Here is a 27,493-nt window from a genome sequence, read left to right as displayed (position 1 = left end):
TGCCTTAAGCACTGAATTGGCGTGTACTACTTAGAGCCTGCCACACGTATCTGCATGCAAGGGACACACATATCCCCAATTCCTGCTGGTCCTCCCTTCACTCTGCCTTTGCTTTTCCCTTTAGGTTCCCACTGCCCAGACCTACCCCAGCCTGTGCATGGCATCTGGGTTGGTAGAGAAGGCTTCTGTGTGGTCTCTGCTCCTAAAGTGTCCCTGCCTTGCCTCACCGAAACCACCAGATTTTCCCCCTTTTCCATCTCTCTGCCACCTAGACGGTCACAGAGCTGTGGTTCTAGCCACCTTATTCCGTCCTAGTCATCTTGAATGGAAGGGTCTCTGTGATCAGAAAGGACTCTATCTCTCCACCCGTAATGGCTTCACCTTCTCACAGCGCCCTGCGCCCAGACTCCCAGGCTTGTTCCTCCTTCTGCAACCCATTCCTGCCTCCCCTTGGTGAGAGTACCCTGCCTTGCCTTCCATTTCTTTGGGTCCTATCTGCTCTTCCAGGCCTTGTCATCTATCCCTCAGTGGCCTTTTGTGGAGTTGGGTCTCGTGGAGGGAGTCTGTGCTAAGTTCCCAGAACCCACTGGGGCTGTGTAACGGACTGAACTGTGTCTCCCCACAATTTATATGTTGGAGTCCTAACTCCCAACACCTCGGAATGGGACCATGTTTATAGAGAAGGCCTTGAAAGAGGTAATTAAGATAAAATGACATCATGTGGGTGGGTCCTCCTATCTAATATGGTCAATGTCCTTATAAGAAGAGATGACAGCAGAGACACACACACAGGGAAGACCATATTGCAGACACAAGGCTACCTACAGGTCAAGGAGAGAGGCCTTAGAAGGAACCAACCTGCCAACACCTTGATCTTAGCCTCCAGAATTGTGAGGAAATACATCTTTGCTGTTTAAGCCACCCATCTGTGTCCTTTGTTACAAAAGGCAGCCCAAGCAAACCTGTTCAGAGACAAAGTGGCTTACCCTCACTGGGTTACCACGAAGAGGGGTTGATACTTAATTTAAGAGGCTTTGAAGATTATATGAGATAGTTTATGAAAATACCAGGCGTGTAGAAAGAATCAATAAATATGTTTTTCAGTGATGAGGATCAAATCCAGGGTCTCATGCATGCTAGGCAAGAGCTCTACCACTGAGCTACAACCCCAAGCTCAATAAACATTTCTTGTCTTTCTCAATTGGTGCCTATTTTCAAAAGGCTGGTAAAAGAGTTTGTGTATTATTGAAATTGTGCTTCAACTGTCTGATTAGCTATTCCACATATAGTAGACTCTCATTTCTCTACAGTTCTTTGAAACATTGCTGTTCTGGTTAATTTAATAGTCTGGGGGCTGGGGATGTGGCTCAAGCGGTAGCACGCTCGCCTGGCATGCGTGCGGCCAGGGTTCGATCCTCAGCACCATATACAAACAAAGATGTAAAACTAAAAAATAAATATTAAAAAAAAATAATAGTCTGGTTGGTAAGAGTGACCAGATATACCATCACATATTAGCATCTATCAGCAGGCATTAAAGTCAAACTCACTTGTAGAAATCTGAAATGATGAAGAATTAAGGATCTTAAGGGTTTTCTTAGCTGAATTTATTTATCTCATAGGTGAGGAAATCAAGTCCCTTGGAAGTGAAGTGATTTTCCCAAAGTCATGTCATCTTTATTGGCAGAGCTGGCAGATAGCAAGCAGTGGAGATTCCTGACTTCCGTCTCCTCTTATTGTCCACGCTGATGCTGGGACTTTGGGTAAACTCTTTCTGGATCATTCCATCTGTAGGAAACATCCATGACAGGTCAACCTAAAGAGATGGCTGTTTTCCAGGAGCTGTACCTTCAGAGTGACATCTGAGAGGAATAGTAGAACTTAATGCTTCTTTCAGTGCCTCTCTTTCTTTATTTCTATATTATGTCATTGCAAGAATGTTATGTAAATAGAATCATACAACATGTAACCTTTGGGGATTGAATTTTTTTTTACTTAGCAAAATTACCTAGAAATTCATTCATCCAAGTTGCCACATGTTATCAATGGTTCATTTTTTTCTTTTAATTGCTGGGCTGAGCTAAAGCTCAGTTGGTAGAGTGCTTGCCTCACATTCACAAGGCCCTGGATTCAATCCCCAGAACCATAAATAAATAAATAAAAGAAAGTTATAAAAAAAATTGTTGAGTAGTATCCCTTGGTCTGCGGTGTTATGGAGAGTTTGGAGAGTTCAACCATTTGCCCACTGATGAACAGCCTAGCTGTTTGGTTATAATAAATAAAGCTGTCATTACAATTCATGTACAGGCTTCTTGTGGATCTAAAGTTTCAATCTTCATGGTGAAGTGTCCAAGAGTACACGTTATATTTAAGTGGCATGTCATATTTAAGTGAGTCATATTTAAGTGGCATGTTTAAATTGAGTGATCCGGTGTCTCTGCATCCACAGCAGCATTTGTTGTCACTATTTTTATTTTAGTCTTTTTGAGATGGGTATAGTGATATGTCATGATAGCTTTAATTTGCCTTTTCCTAATGGCCAATAATGTCAAACATCTTTCCATGTGTACTGATTGTCATCTGTATAGACTGAAGTGTCTGGTTGTGTCTGTTGCCCATTTTCCAAATGACTTTTTAATTGTCAAGTTTTGGGAATTTTTTTTATACTATTTTAAGTTTTTAGTTTTAGGTGGACACAATATCTTTATTTTATTTTTATGTGGTGCTGATGACCAAACTCAGTGCCCCATGCGTGCTAGGTGAGCAATCTACCACTGAGCCACAAGTCCAGCTCTGGGAATTCCTTTTTTTTTTTTTTTTTTAGTTATAGTTGGGCACAATACCTTTATTTTATTTATGTGCTGAGGATTGAACCCAATGCCTTGCACGTGGTAGGAGAGCACTGTACCACTGAGCAACAACCCCTGCCCCTACCAAGGAATTCTTTATGTATTCTAAAACTAGTCCTTTGTCAGAGTTGTGATTTGCAGATATTTTTAGCTGAGTCTATAGTGTATTTTATCCTCTTAACAGGATCTTCCAAAAAGCACAGTCTTTAAATTTTGATGAGGTCAAATTTGTCATTTTTGTTCTTTTATGGGTCATGATTTTAGTGTCAAGTCTAAGAACTTTTGGCCTAATCCTAAGACCTGAAGATTTTCTCCTGTTTTTTCCTTGAAGTTTAAATCATTAACATCTGGGATTTGTTTGGAATTAATTTTTGTGTAAGGTGTGATATTTGGGTGGTGTTCATGTTTTTACTTATGCATGTCCCATTGCTCCAGCATCCTTTGTGGAAAATGCTATCATTTCTCTATCATTTGCATTAAAAAATCAGTTGACATATTTGTGTAGCTCTATTTCTGGATTTTTTATTCTGTTTTCTGCCAATACCACAATCTTGATTACTGGCTCTTTTTTATAGTTTCTGCATTTATGCTCAGTAAGGGCTGCAAACCATTGCTGGATCTAGAAGAAAGGCTCCAGGAGATTGACTAATCCAATGATCTCTTGTAACCCAGAGTGGCTGAGGGAACATGTGCTGTGTTAAGAGCCAAAGGACCTGCTCCTATAGACTTAGTGGGTCGGCATGTGGCCTGGTGACCTGGTCAAATCATTTAACTTGAGCCTTAGTTTCCTCATCTATGGAATTTGGATGCCAATATGTGTTTAGCCTATGCTCCCAGACTTGTGAGTGTAAAAGGAAATATGGGGTCCACAAATTTTAATGAAAGTACAGTTATTATTTCAGGGGTAAGGAAAATGACATCTAAGGAGATTAAGATCTGCCTTACTCAAAGTTACCTTCTGTTTGATTTGGTGGCACCTGCCAGAAAGTGTCACAAATTATTCAGTACATACCTGCAGATCCCACATTCTGCCAGGCACTGTGAAAAGTCTCTGAGAGGCATGCGTGCGAGAGCGCGCGCACGCACGCACGCACACACACACACACACACACACACATCATCATCATCATCATCATCATCATCATCATCATCATCTCTGTCCTTAAACATCTCTTTATTTATTGTGGACATATTTTATTTCTTAAAACCTAAGTGAATTCTAATTAAATTTGTATTGAAGACTCCTTTAAAATTTCAGGACCTCCTGGGTTGATGGATCCACAGAACAATAAATCATTGTTTTGACATCTCTGTAAATCACCAGTTTCCCTCTCAGATTTCATGGGGCTGCACATTAAGATAGAGGCAAAAGAGAGAGTTAACCTGGACAGAACTAAAAAGACACAAAAACTCACATGCTTGTAACTCCTTTCCAATTACCCCCATTCAGGATTTCTTTGACATCCATTTATTAAAATGAAAAGAATCAGGGATCCGATTTGGAGTCCTATAATAGTGAATTTTTTAAAAAAATGCATTTTACCTGCCTCAGGTGGGGCAGAACTTTTGAAAGAAGGTACGCCCAAGGAACAGCCTGCCTCTTCTGTGTGTTCCCAGGTCTCATTTCACAAACTGATTTCAATCCAAAACTGTCAGTTACGCAGCTACACTGCACAGGGACTGGCTTTAACAGAGGAAGACTGGATGTGCAGCTTTCCTCTAGACAGCAGCACTGAAAAAAAATCTAGTTTGGAGAACAATGACTGTTCTTATTAAATCATTTAAACATTAGTACATGCTATTTGTGCATGTAGAATGCAAAGCATGGAAATAAAGCAAAATACACAAAAACAAAACATGTTCCAGCATAGCAAAATCAAAATCCAGTTAAGATTCACAGCTGGAGATACTCTGAAGTGATTGCCAATGCCTCCTGCGGTGGGTGAGGCTCTGCTGCCCCCACGTGGCTTTAGTCCTTCTCTGACTATGCCTCTGGTGCTGAGAGTGGAGATTTTGAGAATGGTGGAGTGGATTAAATGGCTGGATAGAGAGATGGGTGGGTTCATTCATTTAATAAGTATCAGATTCTGACTATTTTTCTAGGCAGTAGACCAAGTGCTATTAGGAAGTAATATTTGAGAACCGAGATGTGAAAAAGGCATTGGTGTTAATTAAGTAGGTAACGGCTATATCAGAACTGCCCTGTGTGTTGGTCCCAGAGGGGGTTAATGTGTAACTTGTGATGATGGAGGAAGGATTTCTCGAATATGCTTTTTCCTCTATGGAGAAAAACATGTCTCTGGATATCCATGGCCTACTTACTCAAATCTATTGGTTGACAGGGGAAACAACAAAGGCAACAAATGTGGGTTTTAGAAGTGCATTAAAAGTCCGTTATCGAAAACCCAGGGTGGGATCATTAAGGGAGAGTAGGCAGAAAAAACAAAGCACGTGGGTTTAAAACATGATATTTGACATGTATTAGTAATTTACTACACTATTGGTAGATATGGATGCTGGTGCATTCCCTTTCACAGAAATTCCATAATCATGAATTTATTTTCCAAAATTACTTTCAGGGTATATATAGAAAAGAACAGATGAAGGGCCAGGTGTGGTGGCACACACCTCAATCTCAGCCTCAGTAGGCTGAGGCAGGAAGATTGAGAGTTCAAAGCCAGCCTCAGCAACTTAGTGAGGCCCTAAGCAACTCAGTGATACAAAATAGGACTGGGGATATGGCTCAGTGGTTAAGCACTCCTGGGTTCAATTCTGGGCACCAAAACCAAAACCAAAACCAACCAACCAACCAAACAAACAAACAAACAAAAAAACCAGATGAGACGATATGTCACTAATTTTACCTGGGATTAAATAATGAAGTCACACAGTAGGAGTCACATAAACTTCTCATAGAGTAGAGGAGTTTCTTCTGGAGTCTAAGAAATATACCAGAAGTTGTCTCAATATTTAGGTCATTGTAATTAGCTCCTTTTAGGATTCTGCAAAAGCCTACACAGAAATTCCAAAGCTTTTATTTCCAATAGAACTCAAACATGGGTTTATTGAACACTTGGTGGATGCAAGATTTTAGCTGGGCTGGGAAGACACAATACAGGGACAACCTCCTGGCTCCCTTCTTCAAAGATCTTGGTCTAGGCATGAGTGGCTTGCAAAAGCATAAAATACAGTAATTCAATGAAGTAATGCCATGGCATAGCAGTTTGGAAATATGGGATGGAAATATGGTACCTGCCTGTAGTCCCAGATTTTTGTGAGACTGAGGAGAAGGATCACAAGTTCAAAGTTAGCCTTGGCAAATTAGTGAGACTCTATCTCAATATAAAAAGGGCTGGGAGTATAGCTCAGTGATAGAGAATGTCATTGTGTTCAATCCCCAGTTGTACCCCCACACACAAAAAATTTTTAAAAAATTCAGTGAAGTTAGTAAGGAAAAGCATGAGGCACCAGATTCATGTTTCTACTTATGGGCCTCCTTTCTCCAAGCATCTGGATTTTGTAAAAAGTTATTGTTTTTATTTTTATCTACATAAGCAATGAAAAAAATACAGTGTAATCTTGTTTAGAAAAATTCAAGGGATAATAAAAATACCTAAGAGTGGGGCTGGGGTTGTGGCTCAGTGGTAGAGCGCTCACCTAGCACATGGTAGGCCCTGGGTTCGATCCTCAGCACCACATAAAAACAAATAAACAAAAAAAGGTATCGTGTACAACTAAAAAACAAATATTCAAAAAAAAATACTTAAGAGTAAAAAGTAAAATTCTCCTTTTGGAATTTCCTGTTCTCCTCATTCCCATTTCTCTTCCTGGAAACTAACATTGTTTTCATCTTGCTCTATTTCTTTCCCAAATAATTTGTGGTGATTTCATGTATAGACATAACTGTACTATGATTTTACATAAATACAAATATATGTTTTCCTGTATTATTTTTAAATGTTTATTTATTTTGGTTATAGGTGGACACAATACCTTTATTTTATGTGGTGCTGAGGATCAAACCCAGTGCCTCACTCATGATAGTCAAGCGTTCTACTTCTGAGCCACAACCCCAGCCCATCCTGCACTGTTTTTATTCCCATTGAATACTATATTTTAGAAATTTTTCTGTTAGTACAGATCACAGAGAATACAGAGTTAAAATTCATTCTTTTAAACCAGAATTCCACCATAAAAATATACGTTGCTTCATTCACCATTTCCTTTTTGATAGTTCACAAGACAAAAGCTGCTAAGTTCTTATGTGATTTATACAGTTAAACAAACAAACAAGCAAAAAATAACCCCAAATTGAAGCATAACAAAACAGACATCTCACTTGATCCTTTCACTTACAACTCCTCACTAAATTCCAAAAGCCCAGTCTGTTGACTAATGCAGAATCTTCTAAGTGAAAGGAAAAGCCAGAAACCTCCAGAAAGAATTCAGTGGTAGAATCATAGGAATGTGCTTGTGACTCCTAACTCCTTGACTTTTCCTTCTGGGAATGGGTTCTGGTCCTTTATAGATTAAAAAAAGGGAAGTCTTACTCCTCTGAGATTGACAGTCGGGTAGCTATGCTAACTCCCACAGATTCAGAGGACCATATTATTTTATGGGTTAGAGCAGGGCTTATTGGGGTGAAGTGATTAAAGAAATTTTAACCTGAATTTATACCCACAGAGCTTTATTCTCCTCCCCTTCCCCCAGTCCAAATAGAAGGTCTATCAGTCCCTTGGAGTCTAGCTATAATAAGTAACACCATCAGAGATTTAAAGATACACCTAACCTGCCAGTTTGAATGGTTGATGAAAATGAATGGATCTTGAAGAAGAATGATTTTTAAATTCAATCAAATGGTGTAGCCAAATGCAGATGTTTTTCCACATGCATCCTCTTTCAAGGAGCAAACTGACAGAGGCACTTGTTTGCAGCTCTTGCTTGGGCAAATGCTTTTGCCTCCACAGAACAACAACCATTTATTATCTCAGTTCCTGTAGGTTGGGCATTTGGGTGTGGCTTAGTCCAATGCCTCTGGCTTGGGGTCTCTCCTGAGGCTGTAATCTAGATGTCAGTTGAGTTGTGGTCATCTCCAGGCTTGCCTGGGGAGGATCTGTTTCAAGTTCACTCACATGATTGTCATCCCTAGTGGTGGGCTGAAGATATCAGCTCCTTAACAAGTGCACCTGCCTTCCCTCAGTAAGTCAAGAGCAACAGGGTGTGCTCAAGATGGAAGACATAGTTTTTTTGTGTCTTCATCTCCAAAGTGACATCCCATTGCTTTTGTCATATTCTATTCATTATAATCAGAATTAGGTCGGCCCCTGCTCAGGCTAATATTTAATGAGTACTTGCTGTATGTCAGTAATTATCCATATACTTGACTTCCTTCTGGTCTACACTGTAGGCCTTCCTGAGGTGAGAGGAACTTGCTCAGCATTTTTGAGCTCTCCTGGTGAGCAGTCTGCCTAGACTGTCTACGAAAGCAACTGAGTCAGCCAGACCTGCGTAAGTACTTGGCCCCATGTTGGATGCAGAGTGTGTTTGAAAAGTTGGCAGTTTCCCCAGAAAAGAAAGAGACAGAAGCCTTCTCAGTGACTCCCAATACGTGTTGGGCGGTTCCATGTACACACTTCAACCCCTCTTTTCTGCTCCCAGAAATCTTCCTCGTTTGAGATTCTAGCTATCCTTCCCTGTAGCAAGTATATTAAGAAGATTATTACCAGTGTCTCAATACAGAAAAAAAGGTAATGGTACAAGGCAGCCAAAGAAGGTGAGAGCTTAGTTAATATCTTAAAATACGATCCACTACGAGAAGGTTTCGCCATTTAGTCTATATAGGCGGCTGTAACAAAATATCATAGACTAGATGGTTTAAATAACAAATATTAATTCTCACAATTAGAAATCGGGAAGTCCAAAATCAAGGCACTGGCAGATTTGGTACCTGGTGGGAGTCACTTCTTGGTTCACAAATGACTGTCTTCACTGAATCCTCACATGGAGGCAGGGTTCAGGGAGCTGCCTTACAAAAATACTAATCCCATTCTTCAAGGCTCCACCCCTATAACCAAACACCTCAAAAGCTCCTATTCCTCCTTATCACACTGGAGGTTAGGATTTTAACATGTGAATGGGGGTGGGGGACACAAACATTCATTCCATAACTTTATCATTCTTTCAATTTGTATTTTGATTATCATAGATCATAATCATAGATTATGGTTATTTTAGAACACAAAGTTTTCTCCCCCTGAATTTATAGTATATCATAGTGTTTATAGGTTAATTCTTTTGTTACATATTCCAGATTGCTTTCCAAGTAGTTGCAATTGTTTGATTGTAGCATGCTGCTGTATGTGGATTGAGCACTGCTGAAGTGCATTGAAGACTCATGCACCAATCTTGAAAAGTTGTCTATACTGTGCTGTCACCACTTTATCACCTCTAACTCATCTCTCAACTCACTGTGGCCTGGCTTTTGCCTGAGCCACACCACTGAAACTACTTCTGTCAACGATCTCATTGCTAAATGAAGTCCTTCTTTTGTTGGCTTCTCAGAAGTATTTGACAGTCTGAAACTCCTACTCTTCCACAAAGGTTCTTGGTTCTCCTGGTTTCCTTGCCCCACTTTCGGTGTTTGCAGGTCCATCCTGCTCTCCAGCATGCCATGTTTCCCAGGAATCTTTCCTAGGCTCTACAGCCTACTTGTTCTACAGACTTTCTGCAGATATCCCCAATTCTAGATGCTGGATGCCTTCCAAACCTCCACTTCCATTTCAGCTCTCTCCAGGGCCCCACATCCATCCTCTCACTGGACAGGCCACTGTGGGAGGAAATCCCAAGCCCACCTCACTATAACAATGATGAAAACAAACTCCTCTCCCCCATCATCTTGCTCTACTCCTGTAAGTGCCTGAATTGTTGTCCATCTCAGTAAATGGTACCACCCCATTCCCAGAGGAATGGGGGTATCACCTCCTCCTCTTTTCATTTCCACATTCAAACAACACCCTAATCTTGTTGATGTTAGTTCTAATGTCTCAGATCTGTCCACATGTCCATGTCCTTTGCCACCAGGAGTCTAGACCCTTATCAGTCCATACCTGGATTACTAGAACCGCCTCCTAACTTGGCTCTTTGTCTCTAGTCTTGCTTCCCTTCAACCCATTTTTTTTGGGGGGGGGAATAGAAATTGAACTCAGGGACACTCGACCACTGAGCCACATCTCCCCCCCCCCCCAGCCCCAGTCCTATTTTGCATTTTATTTAGAGACAGGGTCTGAGTAGCTTAGCTCCTCGCTTTTGCTGAGGCTGGCTTTGAACTATCAAGCCTCCTGTCTGTCTCAGCCTCCGGAGCTGCTGGAATTGTGAGCATGTGCCAATTCAACCCATTCTAGAGGCTGCAGGAAAAGTGAGACTTTTGAAATGCAAATTTAATCACAACTTTCCCCAGCTCAATACCCTGCAAATTTAATTACAACTTTCCCCAGCTCAATACCAACATCCTGCTTCCCAGGGCAAAGATGTAAATATATGTCAATTAAAAAATAATTGTACAGTAAGATGTATTTTTTGGTGTACAGTTCTAAAAATTTTAACACAAGTATAGATTCTTATGGCCACCACCATTGCCTGTAACTCTCCAAAGCTATCTCATGACCCCTTTTGTAGTCACACTCTCCCATTATCAAAGAAACAATCTTTTGGAAACCAACTAGACAATCTACCTAAGCCCCTTAAGTACTTTAATGCACTTGCCTACCTCCCCCCATGCAATTAGCCTGAGCTGTTTTCATTTTTTAGATGATGCTTTATGGTTACTGTCTTCAGTTCTTGGGGTGCTCCTCCATTTGGAGCCCTAGGGACAGCAGGACATCTGCCTCAGCGCTGAGAGGCGCGGGGTGCTTCCCTCTATTATAGCCAGTTCACGCTATTTTTTTTTTTTTAATTGCCAGGTTGTCTCAGACACCGGACAGCTCCTCCTGCGCAGGGCCGGGGTTTTGGCCAGGGCTGTGTCCCCACGTGAGACCCCGCAGCGTGGGGCCGGCGTCACGACCCTTCATTCCGCGCCCGCTCCAGAGGCCGCGCGCACATGCGCATTGGCGGGCGCGCAGGGCCGACCTCGGCGCCACCCCTCCCCCACGCCGCCGCTACGTTGCGGTGGCGACGACCCGACCGTTGTGGGGCGCCCCGGGCCCTGAGGTGGGACCCTTCCCTTTCAGCCCCGAGGTACCCGGCCTGGTGGCCCAGGACGTTCCCGTCGCATGGCGGAGTGCTGCGGACGACGCCCATGAAGCCCGTGGTCCTTCTAGTCGCGCTTTTGCTATGGCCTTCGTCAGCGCCGGCGTTTCCGAGTGAGTGACCGGCCTAGGCGGCGGCGACCCGAGGGTCCTCGGACAGCCTCCAGGTCTCGGCCACTGGAAGTGCGGCTCTTGCTTTTCCCGCGTCCGGCATTCCTCCTGCCCCAATGTCCAGGGTGCTGGCCCGGCGCCAAGATGTGTCCCCCTGCTCGCGTCCCGCGCCGCCACAAGGCGGACCCGGGACCGCAAGCGTGCGGGAGGCGCTGTCGGGCAGGCGGAGCCCTTGGAGTGTGGCCTCCTCCGCGGGGAGACTCGCCCTGTGCCACCCTGGGCCTCTTCCAGACGCCTGGGTGAGACAGCAGGGGAGGAGGACGCGTTCCCTGCGATGCCAGCCTGTTTTTGGCTGATCTGCCCAGAATGGCCTTGACATTTCAAAACATAAATAGGACATGTGAAAAAGTAAAAAGTTCAGATTTCACTGCTCATAAATATTAAGTTTCAATGAGACACAGCAGCAGTTATTCTGCTTTCCTGCAGTGGAAAGGCGTGTAGCACACGCACACAGTGTGGCTTGCAGAGTTGGAAATCATTACAACCCCGCCTTTTAACATGAAAAGGTTGTCTGAACCCAATGGTCAAAGGATGGCCAAAGTTAGCATGCAGATTGGGAGCTACCGTCTAGAATACTCACTCACTCATTCCCACAAAGTGCGTCATGGCGTGCAAGGGTTGAGAAGCCTTAGCTAAGCAGAATTCTAACTTAGATCTTACCGAGGAGCTCTTTTGTTCCTCCCCAAGAGCTGAAAACCATTAAGGTCAAATTCAGCAGTGCTGAGACTTCACTACATTACCAACATCTTGGGGACATCTGGAGGTGTTTAAGTATGGTCTCTGATAATGATATTCCAGATAATAACTGTGAGGCCTGCTCATCTAGTCTTAACTGTAATTCATTGCAGTATTTAATAACGTTAGTTTGGTTTAACCAAACTAATAAATAAAATTCACTCAACGGGGTATGTGTGAAAGAGTCTTATAGTGCATGTTAAGTATGCAGACCTATATTTCAGACTTGTTAACAGGATTGTAGTTGAAAATTAGATTTAAAAATTAAAATGCAACACAACCTAAATTATCATGAATAGTAGTGGGAAAAGTTCTTGAGGAAGTGTCTTAGTAGTTAAAATTAGCCCTTTAAAACTAGCACTTATGCCTGATGGCATCCGCCTGTAATCAGTTCTGGAGACTGTGGCGGGAGGATTGCAAGTTCAAAGCCAGCCTCAGAAAAAGGGAGGTGCTAAGCAACTCAGTGAGACCCTGCCCCTAAATAAAATACAGAATAGGCCTGGGGATGTGGCTCAGTGGTCAAGTCCCCCTAAGTTCAATCTCCAGTATCGCCATCCCTCCAAAAAATCAAGTAACACTTATGATTTTTAGCTGTTTTTAATAAAAATCTTTGTAATTTTTTTCTTCTTTGCCATAAATGAGCAAAACACAATGAAGATAATTATCTTTTCTGGATAATTGGTGATTCTTATTACTAATACTATTATTGCATTTTGGTAGTAGTAGAGCAGTAGGTCACAGTTGACTAAAGTATATGGAAATTTTTAACTAAAAAGTGACATTAACTGTCATACAGTACAGCCTGGAACTGCTATTCAGCAGTCCTGGATACTCACTTTATGCAGTGCAATCTCCTGCCTAACTATACAATTTTGTGGCCTGTTCTTTTTCTTTGCACCCCTTTAGCTAAGATTCTTTAAGGCTGTTAGGAAATGAAGACATTTCTCAGAAAAAAGAATGATTTTGTGTTGAATATGTAAATAGTATAAGACAAATAACTAACTAACCAGATTGTAGATCATAGAAGATATCTTGGAAAATGGGATTTACTTCTTTTCCACAAAAATAGATTAAGAATTTTGTAGGGTAGTGGCTAGGGTTATGGCTCAGCTGTAGAACACTCCCCTCGAATTTGCAAGGCCCTGGGTTTGATCCTCAGCACCACATATCAATAAATAAAATAAAGTTATAAAAAAAAGAGTTATGTAGGGTAATATTACATGACTACTTTCTCCTTCTTTCTTATTCTTTCTTTCTCTCTTTTAATTAAAAAAATAAGTATACCAGTGAAACTAGGCTTATGTTATTAGGTTTAATTTAAATCAATTAAGCCTTCTTTTATATGGCCACTATTGGAACAACTATTGATGAGAAAGTCAAATAAAATAATGCTCTCTCATGCCAATGATAAGATAGGTTTTTATAATGAAAATTGCAGTTCTGATGGTTTTTTTCCTAAACTACAAGAACAGTTTTGAATTTATCTTATTCAACAATCATAGGCATATTAAATATATATATGTTGAAAAAAACTTCAGTTCTGGTTTAATCTAAATTTGTCCTGACATGAATGAGGCTTGGGTATATGCTTTCCTACATAGACACACATCCTGATGGTGCTGGGTAAATATCCTATATACTTAATTTTTTATATATTAAATTAATTTCTTATATCTGATTTTTCAGTTTTAGTTTGAAATATTTTCTAATTTAAAATCATTCATCTTTAATATATTTTCACTGTAGCTTGCTTTACTACCTAATATTAACCATTACTAAAATTATATAATTTGCTTTTTAAAATTTCATGTCACTAAAATAAGGGCCTGAAGCTACACACACAAGCCTGTGAAATAGTAGTTTGGGGGATATATTTTTTTAATTTTCATGAGTAAATTGTTTTTTCTAGGCATCTCTTCATATAGATCAGCAAAAATAGAGTTAATGGTAGGTGTCAGTTTAGAGTGACAAAACCTCTTAACTTGCTTCTCTAGATTGATATTAAAAGGAAGTACAATATGTGAGTCTTTGACCTGCATCCTTGTCCTTTGTCCTAATGAGCCAAACAAGGCAAGGGAAATATTAAGGAGGCAACTAGCAATAATTGTTAAAATCTATCACTAAATACAATGAGAGAAAACATTTATTTTAAGTACACTCTAAAGGTAAAATTCACTTGGTTTTTAGTGCTGCAGGTTCACTTTACATCTTTCAGTGCTCAAGGCTAAGGCACTCAGGAAGGTCTCCCAAACCTGTGAATGGAATGTACTAACACACTTCCTAATGTTTGAGATAATGAGCTTGTCCTCTAATTGGTGAATGTCCAGAAAGGCCTTAGGGGAGAAGGAGGAAGTTTCATTAGCCTATCCATTAATGTTTTAATGGGGGAAAATGTTCTGTCTTTTTGTTCTTTTGATCATTTTAGCCCTTAAATGGAGATACTTTAATCTCCTTATAATGTATGTAAATTTTAAAATTAAGCAACAATTTCACTTTATGAATAAAAGAGGTATAATACAAGTTGTTTAAAAAATTTTTCTTTTTTAGGATCATTATGTATTTGTGACTTTTTAAAACAAGTTATTTAATTTTTTTTCTGAGGCTAAATATTCATGTCTTGACATGGTGGAGCCACTGCAATCTGTTTTCTCTGTTCCTTTGGTAGGATCCCATATATTTTATTTTATTTGTTCCTTTTTTAGTTATGCATGATAGTAGAATCTATTTTGATATATTTATACAAGCATGGAAATATATCTTATTAGGAGCCCAGTATTGTGGATGTACACAAGATCCCAATATATTTTTAAAGATTTCTTATTTAGTGACATTAACTGGTTGTCCCACTTTGTATCTCCCCTGCTCTGAATGGAATTAGTCATGCTTCCAAGGAAATATAGTATAATGTGATATTAAAGACAAAAGCACCTAGGATACAACAGACTTGTGTTGTGAAATGATATTGTTATTTGAGTCATTGTAGTTAAATAGAACTAAAAGAGATAAAATTTAAGGTCAGGAATTTATGTTGTGTCCTATTATATTTTAACATTACACATAGATAAAGTTTTTGATTTTTTAACTCTTCACCCAAACCAAACTTTAATTCCTTTTTAAAAAACAAATTTAATAAAACTATTTTGGTTACCTATGGTAACATGAAAGACGTCCCCCACATTTATCATTTTTCATGATTGTATGAGTTAACTAGGCTCAGCTGGGCAATTCTGCTTCATTTGGTATAGCTGAGGTCATTCATACAGCTGCATTCAATTGAACACTCAATTGGGATGAGAGACCCAAGATGGCTTTTTGTCTTTCAAGGTCTTTCTCTCCATGACTTCTTGTCTTTCACTATCTAGCCTAGGTTTCACATTAGCTGGCTTCCAAGAGGAATCTTTACAAGCAACAATATGAAAACATTTTATCAAGCCCATTGGTGCTGGACTTGGTAGTGTCCTATAGGCCAAGACAAGTCACATAGGGCAAGCCCATATAACATAAATACCAGGAAGTGCAAAACCATAAAGTTACATTTCTTTAAATGGAACACTTGAGTAATCTGAATATAATTCCTTGTTTGGCTGTCTCCTTGTTTTTTGTCTATCAGCACAAAACTAAATAATTTACAGGGAAACTGCTGGATGAATAACATATATAATGTATATTATGTTTCCTTTTGTGACCATTCTCTGTGTGGTGCTTGTGTGTGTGAGCTTGCAGGCTAGAAATTGAACTGTAGCCTCACACACACTAGGTAAACACTTTACCACTGAGCTACAACCCAGCTCTTTTGACCATTCTTTTTGAGTACATCCTCCTAATGAATTGAGTACATCCTCCTAATGAAGGAGTTATTCCTACTTTGATTTATATTGGAAATATTAAAGTTATTTAAGTTTATTTTAATTTGATGGATGTTTGTGTTTTAACTGGAATTCTTACATGGTGAGAGTTTTCAGGTATTAGTTTTTACTTGCAGCTTTTAATTGCTGTAAAATAAAGGAATTCTATTCTTTGTGAATCCATTTATATGACCTGGATGGAAAATATAAGCAATTTTTTCTCCAGAGTTAAGGACATAACTCTGCATAGCCAGAATCTATACCATCTATGCTTGGGTTTATATTTTAAGTTTTATATACTTAAGTTCTTTATGGATAAAGACACTGCTTTTCCTTTCTTGTGGTAATAGAAATCCTGTTTATATTTGAATCTTTAACAAATGAGCATCAAGAATTCCTGGTTAAATTTTGGGTGTAATCACCAGTTGCCATGTTAAAGTTATAGCCCAAGGACAAAGTGAATAAATAAAGAGTTCTTAAAGCACAAAGACCAGATGTATTCCATGGAACTTTAACGTTTTTGTCTTTATTTGAATGTTTTAAAATTCATCTTTTCCTCTTTACTGAACTACCAAGTTTCCTCCTATTATATGCTACATTTTGCTTCTACCTTTAACTTACCAGATATTTATTCCTATATCAATCCATTTTAAAATTAACAATATTATTTGGTTTTAAACCTTAGTTTTTAAAACATAAATTGTATTAAAACACATTATCAGTATCCATTTTATATTAAGGGATATCCTTTTTTTTTTTTTTTTTTAAGAATTCCATTTGACAGAACCACATCAGAGTGGCACATACTCCTTGCTTCAGCTGTCAGACATCATTTGGAAAATTCAAGAGGCAAAGGGAGTATTTACCCATATTTTTCCTCTTTCTGTTACTCTTTCTTCCTTTCTAGTCTTCCTTTCTTCTTTTACCATTTTACCATTTGCTTGGCAAACTTCATTTAGCTAGTCTTTTAGGGTATGTCTTCTGGTAACGACTTCTCTTAATTTCTCCTTGTCTGACAGTGAATGATCCTTTCATTCTTGAAGGATGTTTTCCCTTAATATGGAATTCTGCATTGCTGGGCCTTTTTTGGTCAGCACTTGAAAAATACATTATTTCCTTCCTATTCTCAAGATTTCTGATAAGAATTGTCAAATTATTTTCCCCATCTCTCTTGCTTCTTTTAAGATTTTTTTTTTTCTTTGTGTTTGGTTTTCAGCTTCTTGAATCTAGAAGTTCCTATATTGGCCAAATTTGGGAAATGTTTAGCCATTGTTTCTTTGAATATATTTTCAGGCCCACCCTTTTTTCCTCCTTTCCTCTAAGATTCCAATCACACCAAATGTTAGATTTTTTTTTTGTTGTTGTGTTGTTATACTTTCACAAGTTCTTGAGGCTGTGTTCATCATCCCCACCCTTCTTTTTCTCTGTTCTATCAGGTAATTGCCGTCATTCTGTCTTCCACTTCACTCTTTCATCTGTGGAGCCTACCCACTGAGGTTTTTACTGAAATGGTTACCCTGTTTTTCTATTCTAAATTATCAGTGTGGTTCTTCTTTATTTCTTCTTTTTCTTCTGAGATTTTTTATTTTTCATTTGTTTCAAGCATGTATGTATTACTTGTTGATGCTTTTTTTTTTCCTTTTTGTTTAGAGGGCAATTAACCACTGAGCCACAACCCCTACCCTTTTTTGTATTTTATTTAGAGACAGGGTCTTGCTGAGTTGCTTAGGTCCTCACTAAGTTGCTGAGGCTGGCTTTGAACTCATGATTCTCCTGCCTCAGCTTCTAAAACTGCTGTGATTACAGGCTATGACACTGCGCCCAGCCTTTGTTGAGGCATTTTTATGATGGTTGCTTTAAAATCCAAGATGGATAATTCTAACTTCTGTGTTGCTTCAGTATTGGCATCTTTTTTTTTTTTTAAATTCAAAATTAGATTTTCTTGGTTTTTGGTATGAAAACTGATTTTTTAAAAATTTAATCCTGTATATTTAGTTATTATATTGTGTTGACTCTAGATCTTATTTAAATCTTTGGGTTTGATTTAAATAGGCCTCTTGCCCACTTTGGCAGGGGAAGAAGGGTTTTGCCTTATTTTCATAGGGTGAAGATGAAAGTCTGAGCTCCTCATTTGGCCTTCTGTATTGAGAGAGAAGGTATTAACTTTTACTTGGCAGCAGTACTTATGGGATAAGGGCAGTGGGTTGGAGCATCTTGTAACAGCCCCATAAGGGTGGAACCCCACCATTTACTAGCCTTTGCTGATGGGAGTAATGCTGCAGTTTTCTCTGTTACTTGACTGGAGCATTGCAGTTATGATCTAAAAGTCTTGCTAGTCTGCCCCATCCTGAGCATTTAGTTACAGAGAGAGCAGGATTATCTTGAACCACCTTCTTTCTCTTTTTAGTCTTTAACATCTGTGCACATTGCTATTTCTTGGTTGCTAAACTCTCTAGGCCCCAGTGTGGAATATATGTGGCAAACAGAAAACCCAGAGAAAAATGTGTCATTTTGGTTGTCCTGAAGACCCTAGTGGTTTGTTTTTCTCTTAGCAACTTTTATATGGTTGCTTTATGTTCAATAACCAGCATTTTTAACTATGTCAGCCGAAGCAAAGGGGAACAACTACATGTTCTCTATCCTCATGGACGCAGAAACCCAAATATGTTCTTTTAAACCGTTTCATTAGGGGCTTTTGGAAGAGGCAATGTGTTTTGAAAATGAACAAAATAAGTAATAAGAGCATATAAGGGAATTATATGATGACCTGTTTTAATTTTGGTCAAGATATATTGGAATTTGATTTTTAATGCTTTGGTCTATATTATTTTGCAGTTTTGATATAAAGTATATATCAAGTATATAAAGCCAGCCCTATTTTGTATTTTATTTAGAGATAGGAGTCTCACTGAGTTACTTAGCACCTTGCCTTTGCTGAGGCTGGCTTTGAATTTGCAATCCTCCTGTGTCAGCCTTCTGAGCTGCCAGCAAAACTAAGTTTTTGTAAACTTTAGTTCTTTAAAAAACAGGTGTCTTTGTTTTTAACTACAATGATGTAACTATAATGGAAAACAGAGTTACTGTAATGCAAACAAAATTATAGCATAACATTTTAAGTATGCAAGACACACAAAACTCAAGGTATAGCTTAATGAAACAATAGTTCACCCCTGTGTAACCAGTGTAACCAAAGAAAATATTACTAGCCTCAATTAGTTTACAAGCATGATATTTTAATGTGTACAAATGTTTGAAATCTAGCACAGAAATATGAAGGACAACAATTTTCTAAATTTATGATACTTACAAAGCTGGGTTTATAAAAAAGAACTTATGTTCTTAGTTTCCTCAGAATAAATTCAAAAGTAATTAACTTGCCTTTTACTTTTGTATGAAGTGGATTTATTCTTTTTAAGTCATTGACTGTCCATTCTCACTCATATTTTGTAGTAAGAAAACATTATATTTGTATTATCTTCAATATTTCTAGATAAATCTTGATGTATATAAAGAATGCATTTTTGACAATAGGGCAAAATTTTGAATTATTGATCTTAATATTCACATGTATTTTAAAATAGAGATGTATTCCTGAAGGATGATTTTTATTACCATAATCTTACTGCTTTGCCAGTATTCTTGTGGCATTTCTTTATGACAACATTGTCCAGATGTTATGTGTACCTGCTTTGGAGTAAGACAGCTTATATTGAAATCCCATCCTTACTGCTTACTTGTTGAATATAATCTTAGGCACATTATTTATCTTCCTTTTTCTCTTTATCAAAACACTCCTCACACTCAAAGTCCTTAATGTAGTGCCTGCACATACTAATTACTCAGTGAGAGCTATTATGATCTTTTTAATCACTGTCTTCCAATTTCCCCTTCAGAATTCCTGCTACATTTGTTTCTAAATTGTTAGTACAGTTTTGTTTACTGTCCTATTATTTCGGTTATGTGGCTAATTCTCCTTGTACTATTTGAAGAAGAAGAGAAGTGCAGGCAACTTAAGCTCAGGTTGGCCCCACAAATGAAAATTCTGGCAAAAACCTTGAGTCTGCTTAGCAGTTGGCCATCTTGCTACAGAAGGCATTGGAGAGAGACATCCTGATATCTGAAGCTGGAAGAGATTCTTACCTTAGCCACATTATGGGACATTGCTATTTGCTTAGCTCCCTAACTGGTAAAAATAGAGAAGGTATTATACCATTGTAGACTACAAATATTCGAGGTAAAATAACCCAACTTTATCAGGGTAGTCTGTTTTTTGTAAGAATTTGAATTTTGTTTAGCTTCCTAGCACTTCCTGACGTATGGAGAAAAGCAGGTTTTCACTATGACCAGGTCTGTCTGTAAGGATATTTGAGGCTATCTTTTATACCTTTGCCTGCAGAAATTTTTATAAATATCAGATTAATTTCCAAGAACAGTTACGATTAGTATAACTGAGAAAGTCAATGTGACATATGTAGATGTTTTAGGGGGGACAAAAACAGGTGGGAAGTATGTGGAGATGAGTATGAGAACAGATCAATGCGGAGACAAAGGCATTACAAAGGGAAGAAAACCAAGGTAGGAGGAAGGGTTCTCTGTTGCTAGGTAGCCATGAACAGGCTTTTGGGTGTTGCCTAAGTAACAGTAGAAGGAGCTAATGAGTATGTCAGTTTTTTTTTTCTTTTTTAGGAATGAGCTAGTATTTCCTGTCCTTTGACACCCTAACTTGTCTAATGACTACCTGGGTATATTATTTACACTAAGAAACGAAAAGTTAAATTATTTGGAAATCTAGCTTTTAGTAGACTTATAATGGCAGTGTCTCCTTAATGGCAACTAAACTCTGCTGGTTGTATATTCTAAATTTGCTTATGATTTGCTATTTGCTTTGGTTTTTCATAATTGAAATATTTCCCAAAAAGATTTTAAAAACCACTGTAGTATAAAAAATTTAAATATACCCACAAATAGATGGAACAGTATAAAATCTCTATACATCTATAAACAGCTTCAACTATTAAGTCATGATTAATCTTATATCAATACTATCTCCATCCACATTCTTTTCCTCTTTCCTTCCTTATTCTCTTCCCTAATTCCCCTTATAACACTTAACAAAACATAGAAACAATGCAATTTTGTATCTAAAAAGATACTGATTCCGTAATATCAAATATCTGGTCAGAACTTTTCTTATTATCTTTCTCTTTATTTCCAGTTGATTTGACTGGAATGGTATTGGTATAAGAATCATGCATTTAATTTATTGATATCCCTGTTAATAATCCTCCACCTCCTTTCCTTTTGCAATTTAGTTGTTGAAAAAACTGGATCAAATGCTTTATAGTTTCCCACAGTCTAGATTTTGCAGATAATATCCCCATGGTGAGTTTAATATCTTCTTTTGTTGTCGTGTATATTTTTCATATATTGGTTAGATCTATCGCGGTCCATTGGAATCAGGTTTGCCTTTGCCTTTTTCTTTTGAAAAAATACCTCATAGATGATATTGTGTTCTTTCAGGAAGCACATAGTGTTTTGATTGTGTATCTTTATAATAATGGCAGTCATAGAAAATAACTACAAAGTGATCATGTTATAAATGATTTCTTCATTTACTAACTGGAATAATTTATAAATTGAAACCTTCCCTGACCTTGAGTTATTTTTACATATGCATTTGGGTCTACTTCTGTATTTTCTTTTTTGTTCCATTTATTAATCTTGTTCATGTGCCAATGCTAATACTGTTTTTATAATAAAAGCTTTGTAATATTTTAATATCAGATTTTAATATCTGGCAAGGCCTGTTTTCTTGGTTATTATTTATTCTTCAAAATGAACTTTATAATTAATTTGTGTAACTCTAGAAAAAAATTCAGTGGTTTTTAAAATTAGAAGCATATAAAATATATAAATTATCAGATTATGTGATGTCTAAGCATCTTTATGATGTTGAGCCTTCTTACTAAAGGCATGATATATCTTTCATTTGTTGATGTTTATATTATGTATTTCATAAGTTTAATATTTTCCTATATTATATATATTGCTATGGCTAATGTAATAAATTACCACAAACTTGTTGCTTCTTCTCTCATTCTGGAGACCAGTAATCTGGCCTAAACCCAAAGCAAGGTATGTTGGTAGGGTCATCCTCCCTGGGGAAGCTCTAGGGAGCTTTTTTTAAAAAATATTTTTGTAGTTGTTGATAGACCTTTATTTTATTTATTTATACATGATGCTGAGAATCGAACCCAGTGCCTCACACATGCTAGGCAAGTGTGCTACCGCTGAGCCCCAACCCCAGCCCAGGAATATAATTCTTGTCTCTTCCAATTTCTGGTGGCTGCCAGCATTCTTTGACTTGTGGCCACATCACTTTTATTTCTACCTATTCCTCCACATTGCCATATCTTTTTCTCTCTTAAATCTGTGTGTCTCTCAGAAAGACATTTCTGATTGGATTTAAAGTCTACCCAGATAATCCAGGATAATCACTTCTGGAAAGACTCTTCTTTCAGATTCTAGTTCCTATTATCTTTAGATGTTCATGAATTTAGCTTCTTGCAATGCCACACTAGGTTTTAGGCATGTCTTTTAAAATGTAATGATTAGATGTTTTGTTTCTTTTTTTGTTATGTAAATGAAAACTTCTCTCTCATTTTATCTTCTAACTGGTTAACATTTGTATATTGGTTTTTATAACTTGCTACTTTACTGAATTCTCTTTATTGTAGTAATTTTTTCAATTGATTTTTATACTGTTAGATTTATGTCATCTGTGTATAAAGATAGTTTTACCTCTTTCTTCTGAATTCTTATGCCTCCAGACATTTTCCTTTGTCGAACTGCATTGACTAGTACCTCCAAATGATGTTAAATAGTAATGGGATATTAGGTATCCTTACTGTGTACCTGTCTTTAACAGGAAAACTTCATGTTTTCTATTAAATAAGCTCCAAAGTATACTTTAGAATATCTTACTAGGGAACATTATATTTTCTAGGAACTTTGAATTTAATTTTTTTAAATAGGAAATATAAGCAGTTACCATTATAAAAATAATATTATCTTCTATAGTACTCTATAGCTTTTGAAGTGTTTTCAAAAATCCAACTCATTTTTATCTGTGAGATAAAAATACATATATCTTTATTTTATATTTAAATAAATATTCAGAGAAATTAAGTAATTGCCTAAAGTCATGCTGCTAGAACCAAGATAACAATCAAGGATTTTAATTTCACTGCACTAATCTACATATTTGGGGGGGGGGAAGCTGGGGTTATGGCTCAGTGGTAGAACACTCACCTCACATGTGCAAGGCCCTGGGTTCGATCCTCAGCACCACATAAAAATTAAATTTTTTTTTTAAAAAAACTACATATTCATTTTATTCAGTATTTTCCTTTATGAACACTCTACACTCAGGACATTATATTTTATAAACATGAGCATATATAAATAAGTTGTTTTCCTTTGTAAAATATGGCTTTTATATATTTTTGTCAATTAAAAATAAAGGAGGTAAAAGAAACTACTTGACCTGTAATCCCAGCAACTTAGGAGGCTGAGGCAGGAGGCTTGCAAGTTCAAGACCAACCTCAGAAACTTAGTAAGGCCTTAAGCAACTTAGACCAGTCTCAAAATTAAAAAAAAAAAAAATGGGGCTGATGATGTGGCTCAGTAGTTAAGTGTCCCTGGGTTCAATCCTGGGCACCAATAACTACTTGAAACTTAAAACATAAAAAATAAATGTGACTTTAAATGGTTTATTATATTAAGTGATAGGTGCTTACTGAAATCATTATATTGCATGTACATCTTACTGATACCCTAGATGTAAATAATCCTAAGAGCATATATAATAGTAAAATGAAATAAAGAAATTAAGAAGTGATGAGTTTTTAATATTATTACCTTTGTTTTTAATATAATTTAATTTTTAATTATGCCTATGTTTTACATATGGCTCACAAAAATTCCTAAAAATTTAATATTTGGCTATAGTAAGTCAATATTGAGCCCATTGGAACATACTACTTGGTTGAAGGATATAACCAAAATTTTTATTTAGTAAGTTGCCTGTTGAATCATAAGTTACATGAAAGAATAAATGTAAAAAGATATAAAGAATTTGGGCTGGGTTATGGCCCAGGGTACAGCACTTGCCTAGCATATGTGAGGTACTGGGTTTGATTCTCAGCACCTCATATAAATAAATGAATAAAACAAAGGTTAATTGACATTGAAAAAATATGTAAAAAAATATAAAGAATACTGTTAATGTGATTTTTGCACTAATCTTGCCCATTCATTTTAATAAGAACCTGATAAAAATAATTTTAAGTTAGAGTAAGATGCTTTGTTTATTGGTTCTTTATTTCAAATTTAAGTGACAGCATAGGAGATAAACTGAGTTCAGTAGATTCTGTCATTGTATCATTTATAATAAATTTTATTATTAATTTTTTTTTCTTCAAGGCATTACTGTGTCTCGTGATGAAGAACAAAACTTGAATCATTACGTACAAGTTTTAGAGAACCTAATACTAAGTGTTCCCACTAGGGAACCAGGCCCTGAGAAAAAATCAAAGTCTCCAAAAAATCTTTATTCTATAGGATCAAAGAGGTCAAAATCTGAGGAGACAGTTACACCTTCAACTGAGAATAATGTTTTAATCAAGGATGTTAGTGCAGGAAGTACTCCTTTCTCTACTAGAGACTTCACATCACCACCGGGAGTAGGGAAGAAACTAATGACTGAAAATACACCATTCTGGTCAATCAGACCAAACAACATTTCTGTTGTTTTACATGCGGAAGAACCTTATGTTGAAAAAGAAGAACCAGAGCCAGAGCCAGAGCCAGAGCCAGAGCCAGAGCCAGAGACAGAGACAGTGACAGTTACAAAACGCAGCCGGACCTCAACGTTGTCACCACGTACTACACAATTATCTACTGCCACATCATCTACTGCCAAACTATCTCCATTTACAACTCTCAGTTCTACCAGCAGATCTCAAATGTACCTGTGGACAGATTCAGAAGATGTTCCCCAGCTCTCAGGTGACTCTGCATCAAGCAGATTTAAATTCCCAATATATGAACAACACTCAGACAATATGCGTAATGATATCATTTTGAGAAAAATTTCAGAAATATATGCACAAATGCAACAGGCACCTCCTGGTGACAGCAATAATCCAGAATATAAAGAGTATATTAAAGCCTCTAAAGAGCTCCTGAAACGAAGCCTTGCTCTAGCAGAAGCAGCAGAATATAGATTAGAAAAAATGTATACATCCGAGGCATTGGCAGAAGGACGAACCGGTAATCAAATTGTTGACATTGAAACTGTTATTAATACGCTGTATAATTCTAGATATAAATTACCGGAATATTTAGATATTAAATATGTTCCAGCTGAGATGAGAGAAAAGGCTAATACAGTATTCACTACATTGAAAAATATATTATGTGCAGGTCAAGTAGAAACTCAAAATCTTATTAAGAAGTTATTAAGCAATAATATAAAAATGTTAAACCTACTTGATATTCCACGATAAAGTTGGTTTAAGCAAACTGTATTCTTTCACAGGAAAATAAGCATATTAGTGATTTCAAAGATGTTTTAAAATATTTTTATTATAATTTAATGCACTAACATCTTTATATGACATGTTCTAAAATTTTTCATATGCACAGAAATCTAATAATTTAAAATAAAAATTTGGTTCAGGAGTTTGTAGTTTTTTTCTCATTAATTAAAAAAGCTATGAAGATCTAATTTTTAAAACATTAAAGTTGGGGATGTAGCTCAGTGGTGCAGCACTGCCTATCAAATGTCTGAGGCCCTGGGTTCAATCCCCCAGCACTGCTGTAAAAAAAAAGAATCATTGATTTTACTTGAATAGATTAGCTAAATTCACCCATTTTATGAGTTGTGACTACACTCCATATGTAGCTAGTTTGAAATAATTTTATGTGTATGGTTTTTATTGCTCTTTCAGGGAGTAATTCAGAGAATCTCAGTTTTCTTTCTGGATAGCACAGTTGGGACTCATATCAGAATTACTTTTATTTGGACATATATGTGCCTCCTTTGAAAAATGATATAGGACCCATCCCTGTTTTTTTGTCGTCAAGTGCTTTTGGAGTATCAATGAAGGACCTGAAATTTGTAATGAAGTAATTTTGACTTATTTTCTCTATTGGCTTATTTGTGTACATACACATCAAAGCTTTGCAAATGTTTTGTCAGGAAGTATGATTGACATCGTTGAGGTCAACTGTTGAGGTCATAGTATTATTATGGTGCAGGTAATTGTTTCATTATTTGACCAGTATTAATTCAAATTCATATACTTATTTCTTCATCTAGCTAGTCATTTGTGGTTTAATCAAAATTTATTGATTTTCTAATAGGATAAATTTGCTAGACTTTGGAGATATAATAATGAAGACCTATTTCCTTCTCTCTTTGAGATTACATTATAGCAGGAAATATAAATATTAAGCAAATAATTTCAACAACTTGAAAATTTCAGTTGTGGCAAGTTATTATGAAGGTAAGATATTTGACCTCATCTAAACCAAGAATAATTGGAAAGTTACTCTGGGAAAAGAGGTATTTAAGGTAAGGTCGAAAGTAGAGGGTGTGTTTACCGGTTAGGTTAAGGGAGCATTCCAAGCCGTGGGATGAGTGCAGGTGAAAGCTCCGGTCTGAGAATGAGTGTGGTAGGTTCAAAAAGTACTTGGAGTATGGGGATGCATCTTGGGAGAGCATCCTGAAATGGAGTGGGATATACACAGGGTCAGAGTAGACCCTGCAGGGCCTTGTATGCATGTTAGATATTTTAGCCTTTCTCCTATGATCAATGAGAATCTATTAGTGGATTTTAAGTGAAGAACTAGTATGATCAAATATTTTTGTTTATTTTTTAAAAACTAGCTAATTTTAGAAGTAGTCATAAATAGTCATGCTTTGTGCACAGGCCAAATTTAGCTGGAGTAGATGGAAAGAAGCAGCAATTAAAAGAAGAATCAAGGGGCTGGGGATATAGCTCAGTTGGTAGAGTGCTTGTGTCACATGCACAAGGCACTGAGTTCTATCCCCAGAACCACAAAAAAAAAAAAAAATCAGTAGAATTTGATGATTAAATGGACATGTGTGATTGAGGGAGTAGTGGGGTTCAAAAATAATTGCCACTAGCTGTATTATAAAAAGGAATATGTAGGTTTTATTTCATAAAACACTATTTACTGTTGTTTATTTTAAACATGATTTTACTATTAAAAATGTCAAACATTTGCAAAAGTAAATAATGATATAATGGACCCATATACCCATCATTCTGTTTCAATAATATGTACTGTTGGCCAGTTTTCTGTCATCTATACCTCTGCTGCTTTGCTCTCTTCCTGTATGCTGAATTAAATCCCAAATACTTTAATCATTTCATCTCTAAATATAATGATATGAATCTCTATAAGCTTTTTAGAATACATATAAGAGTATAATCACATATAAAAATTGTTTTTAATATCAAATATCTAGTCAATGTTTAAATTTTAAAAGTTAAATTGGAAATTTGGAGTTTCTTTGTATGACTCAAGAACAAATAAATTTCACACATTGAGATTTGTT

General features: G+C 37.1%; 1 protein-coding gene and 1 long non-coding RNA gene across 2 annotated transcripts; one reads left to right on the top strand and one right to left on the bottom strand.

Moving 5' to 3' along the window:
- Positions 1 to 1,585: 1,585 nt before the first annotated feature.
- Positions 1,586 to 10,980, bottom strand: LOC144377705 (uncharacterized). The gene is made up of 2 exons (XR_013438719.1): positions 5,714 to 10,980; positions 1,586 to 1,788 (listed from the first exon to the last, which is right to left on the bottom strand). It is a non-coding gene; the product is annotated as an uncharacterized LOC144377705 (long non-coding RNA).
- Positions 10,813 to 27,493, top strand: Spesp1 (sperm equatorial segment protein 1). The gene is made up of 2 exons (XM_013358763.4): positions 10,813 to 11,206; positions 24,328 to 27,493. Exons 1-2 carry the CDS (start codon positions 10,945 to 10,947, stop codon positions 25,410 to 25,412), a joined length of 1,347 nt encoding a protein of 448 aa, XP_013214217.2. The 5' UTR covers positions 10,813 to 10,944; the 3' UTR covers positions 25,413 to 27,493.

This window comes from Ictidomys tridecemlineatus, chromosome 5 (assembly GCF_052094955.1).
Source record: "Ictidomys tridecemlineatus isolate mIctTri1 chromosome 5, mIctTri1.hap1, whole genome shotgun sequence".
Classification (NCBI taxonomy): Eukaryota; Metazoa; Chordata; class Mammalia; order Rodentia; family Sciuridae; genus Ictidomys; species Ictidomys tridecemlineatus.
The sequence above is the reverse complement of the archived record's forward strand: the minus strand, read 5'-3'. Positions and strand labels throughout refer to the sequence as shown.

Excerpts from the sequence above, each read along its gene's own strand:
- Spesp1 (XM_013358763.4), top strand. The coding sequence starts at position 10,945 with ATGCGCATTGGCGGGCGCGCAGGGCCGACCTCGGCGCCACCCCTCCCC. Across the intron at positions 11,207-24,327 it reads GTCAGCGCCGGCGTTTCCGA|GCATTACTGTGTCTCGTGAT; the intron begins GTGAGTGACCGG and ends TTTTTCTTCAAG.